Here is a 5,000-nt window from a genome sequence, read left to right as displayed (position 1 = left end):
GAGAGAAGCAGCTCTGGCTACAATGTTCTTCTGCAAGACGCATGCAGTTCTGTTTATTAACCGGCTAGAGCGCCAGAAGTTACGGACTGCAGCTTTATACAAAAATAGATCTAGAACACACTTGTATCAATAACACTAGGTACAGTATATAGGAATGGTCTTACGTCTGTTTTTGACTTTGATTGTGTCGTGTTGACAGCAGCTGGTGCGGTCGGGCTGATCTCATTCTTCAGCTGAGAGATCTTTTCTGTCAGTTCTTTAAGAGTCTTCATGATGTTTGCTCTTTCCTCTGGCTTCATCCCTCTGTTCTTTTCCAGGCGGTTTATCAGCACCTGCAGAAGGCAGTTCAGGTTTAGAGTTACATTAAACCGCATGTACGAAATCACTAGTAGTTCTAATATACACTCCTTTTTTCATATTCATTCAACAGAGACTGAGTCAAGCACAATAAATGTAGGGCTGTCACGATTCCTCGATTAAATTCAAGTGCTCGGTTTAAAAGAAAAATCCTTGATTGCAATTTACTCGTGTTAATTAACCGGCAAAATACAGGAAGTGGTGCATTCCACAAATGAGAATCCTCGAACTGCATTATTAGTCCTTTTCTATGGCTCAACGATATATTAAAACCAAATAAAAATCATATATATATATATATATATATATATATATATATATATAAAATTTATTATTTTTGCTAAACGGTCCACACATGCAAAGTTGGTTGATAACATAACTGCAATAAAGTAGCCTATAGTTAACAATCACTTGTTTACAATGTGCAATGGGAAGTCAAACTATCTTTACTTAATTTTCTTGGAATATCTGAGAGCCAGGTTTTCCTAATATCTGTCATCATTAGCAGAACTGGTTTTACACATCAATAATTCAAGATGATCCATTCTTTAAAACTCTTGATTCTAACTTGTACTTGGCCTTATTAAAATGTTATAAGTTGTTTTAAAGGCTATTGTTCACTTAGGTCTATTTTTATTACCATGCACAAAAAATATCTGATTATTTCAATAACCCTCAAAATAATCTACTAATTACTCAATTAATCCTAAAAATAATCGACCGATTACTCGATTAATCATCAAAATAATCGTCCAATTATCAAAAAAATCATTAATGACCTGCCTTAGATTAGTCAGCTCAATTATTAGAGCAAGCTGCCCGATACCGGATATAAAGAAAAAAGCACACTATTTAATTTACGCACGAATAACAATTGATCAATGAAATGATTATAATTTATCATATAATATTTACTACAATTATTAGAAATAAATCATTTGAAAAAGAAAAAAATTTGGAAAAAAAATTTGAGCATGATAAAAATTAATCCGTAAAATACTTTACATAGATACTTCTTGATTCTGTAATCAATCCTATTAAAGTATTTTTCACAAATACTTTGAAACAAATAAAAAAGGAACTAAACAATGTAAGCAACAGTGTACTTGGTAATCTGGCAAGCTTGCGCACACTGGGAATCATGTGTTTTTCAAATAAAGAGCAGGTAATGCTAATTGTACAGGTATATACACATTTATTTTGTTTAACTTCAGTAATCCTTCTTACCTTCTGACATTCGATCTGTTTTTCAACCATTTCTTGTTTCTTCTTCCTCATGTCTTGCTGCAGTTTCAACGCCTCCTGAAGACCAGAGGTCACGTTAGCTCAGTCATAAGTACATTACAGACTGTGCAATCCTAGTAGGTGGATCTGCCCGTCTCAGCTTACAGAGGCGAGGAGGAGAAAGGAAATACTCACATGCTTCTTTTTCAGAACCTCCTGAGCTTCCAGCGCTTTGCCCGTTTTTCCTAATGACTTAGATGCGGTTTTCAACACCGGGCGTGAGAACGGACCCTTCGGTAAACTCGAAGATGGCGTCACACCCTAATTTAACAGAGACATTTAAAAAAACTTTCATTTTTAACATACATTACATGTTGAGTTGAGTTTTTGTAGGCAAGAATGTAGTTGTTTAGACCTCAAATATACGATTTATATATAAACAGTGCCTATTTGAAAATTTGTTGAGACATTTTCGGAGATGTGATGTCATTGCCGTCAGTGGCTGTTCAGCGCTCATGTATCCGCTGAGAACAGCTTCATCTCGGACACTCCTTAGGGAATTTGCTGATAATGGATAAACACGAGGTATAATTCATTTTGGGTGTATCAAAAGGGTAATCTTTGGTTTTATTAATCTATTACTTGTTCCAAAGCAAATTGATTTGGCTAAGGGTAAAGTTAAGTTCTATAACTATCGTTATAGTACAAGATTTAATTTGAATAAAAATAGAGTGCTGCTTTTATACTTTTGACTGAATTGTTTGCTTGTGTTTATTTCCTATTGTACAAACCTCATACTTTTATAATGGCTATTATTGATCATTTAATTATTATTAAATAAATAACATTTTATTTTATATAAACAATATGCTGTCTTTGGTATTGGGAAAGGGTCTGTTAGTGATTGTGATGTCTACTTCAGTGGACATTACATTACTAAGTCTTTATGAGTGAGTCAAGCAAAGCAAAGACTTTTATATTGAAATCGACTGAAACAGGGTTGGAAACAAGGTTATTTCTAAAGAACAGCTTACATGATGCAACCGGCAAATGCATTGACTAGCGCCATCATGGCAAATCTGTTAAAAAGATACTAAGGACTCGTTCACACTGCAGGGGCTTAATGCTCAATTCCTAATTTTTGAAAAAATCCGATGTTTTTGCAAGGCCGTTCACATTTCGAATTAAATGCAGCCTTTTGTGATCTCCTATGTGAACGTGAAAATGACTCAGAAGTGACCCGCATGCGCAGAAGTACTCAACGGTCAACGTCACTTTCTCTTGTTGTTTGCGGAAGTAGCTAAACATGGCCTGAATAGAGCTGTCCCCCCAAATATTAATTAAATCAGAAACCTTGCTTCCCTTCCATTGACTGGTCTCAGCATCGTCCGCCACAGTTGTTGTTTATCTTCTCATTCCCGCCTACTTCAACGCAGAATTATGATGTTTGTCGCATATCAATGACGTGCGGGTCGGATGCATGTGACCTGGCCGTTCAGATTGAAGTCGCATTTCAAAAGATCAAATACATATCAGATTTGGACCACATACCCAAGTGGCCTGGGTCGCATTTGAAAAGATCGGATCTGTCGTTCAGACTGTCATGAAAAGATCAGATACATGTCTCATAGGGGCAAAAAAATCGGAATTGGGTCGTTTCAGCCTGCAGTCTGAACGTAGCCTAAGATATCGCTTTCCTCAGAGGACATTTTTATTATGAATATAAGATCGACCTGAAGAATGAACTCGTTTACTCTCACTCTCATTATACTCTCCAATAAAGCGACTTAACGTTCCTTCGTTATTAGTTCTAAAGTGACGTTTAGTAATGGAGGCTTGGGCTCAACTATTAAACCGTCAATTTGAGATTTGAATCTGTGGCAGGAAGAAAGTAGTTCTGCACAAAAGAGGGTTTTTGAAGACACTCCGTAGCAGTTTCTGATTTATGTACACACTTGTGCCATCGAACTTCTGTATAAACGCAGTATCACACTCGTCGCCGTGCGATGTGGCTCTCTCTTGTGCCTATGGCTTAATCACAGCCTTGCTGATATAGAGCCGTATCGCACTCCTACTCGTGTGATATTGCTCATTTATATTCTCTCTGAACAGATGTGGCAAACATTTCAACTGTTTTCTTTACCACTGATGGCTCTTGGTTCGGGCTGGTAGGTTCAGTGCCGCCCATAATTCCCGTGGCAGTCTGGTGTTTGGGGAAGGTCTTATTCAGCACGTAAGCTCCTGCAGGGTGCTGCTTAATGACCTGCACACAAAACAAAATTCAGTCAAAGTACGCAAACGAATGAAAAAGTTTGGATCCATGGATGAACAGTCACGGTAAGGATATCAGATCATTTTTAAGTGAACAATCGCTTAAAGCTGATAAAAACTTTTCTATAGGGGCAAAGAGAACTATCAATAGTAGGACTGGGCAGCAAGAGCTCATTCTCCAAATTTTAGAAGAGCAACACAATGAAATAGCATAGAAATATAATGTATTGTGCATTCCAGGTTTAATTTTCTCTGAATCTGACCTTGTGTGTCGTGGGCTGTTGTTGGCCAGGGTTTGTGTTCTGCCCGGGTCCCTGCTCCTGTGTGCTGGATGTGGGCTCTCTATGCCAGTAGACTCTGATGAAGCGGTTATTGAGAACGGCTTCAGTGCTGGAGATGGCCCTCCGAGCCTCGTCATTGGCTGTGTACTGGATCAGTGCTGCCTCTGGGTCGCCCCCAAACACCACCTGTGGAAACGACAACACAGGACACAGTTTTACATCACAATCACTACATTCGTTGATCTGTACAACAAAAGTGTTACGTAACAATAGCAAATATGTAGTTCATAATCTAATCTACACAGAAAGTTTACCTGAATGTTGACTATGGTTCCAAATTTGCTGAAGTGCTCATTGAGTTTGGTGATGTTGTTGAGGTCCCGGGGGATTTTGCGGACCTCTAGTTTAGTGTTGACGTAATAAATCTTTTTCGGGAACGTGGGTTTATGCTGGTTATTGAAATTTAGTCTGTAAAACAGCAAAGACCCCATTACACATCTCAATCAGGACATCCACCTGTATCATTGTAGTTTCCTTTGTGTTCCAAGATATCAATATGAATTAATAGACTCTAAAAATAAGTTAAATAACATTAATAATTATTAATAAGGTGGTAAGAAGAAGGTAATAATTAGCATAATGATCCATAAATGATTACATTCATAATAACGTAAATTAAGTAAATATAATATATAATATAAATTATAATAAAGTAAACAAGTTTATATCATTCTGATATACAGCACTGGTCATAACATTACTTTTTTTAATGTTTTTGAAAGAAGTCTCTTCTGCTCATCAAGCCTGCATTTATTCGATCAATAATGCAGAAAAAAAACAGTAATATTGTGTTTAAAGACGTAATAA

The 5,000-nt window shown here is 36.9% G+C and overlaps 1 protein-coding gene across 8 annotated transcripts in view; it reads right to left on the bottom strand.

The window, feature by feature from the left end:
- rbm27 (RNA binding motif protein 27) overlaps positions 1-5,000 on the bottom strand; it is a 33,231-nt gene that overhangs the window by 6,686 nt on the left and 21,545 nt on the right. For all 8 annotated transcript variants that reach the window (XM_077197286.1, XM_077197287.1, XM_077197283.1 and 5 more), the window contains 6 exons: positions 4,448-4,601; positions 4,116-4,319; positions 3,725-3,844; positions 1,777-1,902; positions 1,585-1,659; positions 165-332 (listed from right to left, as the gene is read on the bottom strand). In XM_077197286.1, coding sequence (XP_077053401.1) covers positions 165-332; positions 1,585-1,659; positions 1,777-1,902; positions 3,725-3,844; positions 4,116-4,319; positions 4,448-4,601 — 847 coding nt within the window. The remainder of the gene's footprint in view (positions 1-164; positions 333-1,584; positions 1,660-1,776; positions 1,903-3,724; positions 3,845-4,115; positions 4,320-4,447; positions 4,602-5,000) is intronic.

Source organism: Siphateles boraxobius, unplaced genomic scaffold (genome assembly GCF_051911475.1).
Source record: "Siphateles boraxobius isolate OS27281-9 unplaced genomic scaffold, OSU_SipBor_1 11, whole genome shotgun sequence".
Classification (NCBI taxonomy): Eukaryota; Metazoa; Chordata; class Actinopteri; order Cypriniformes; family Leuciscidae; genus Siphateles; species Siphateles boraxobius.
Note: the sequence above shows the minus strand (reverse complement) of the source record. Positions and strands in the feature narration are given on the sequence as shown.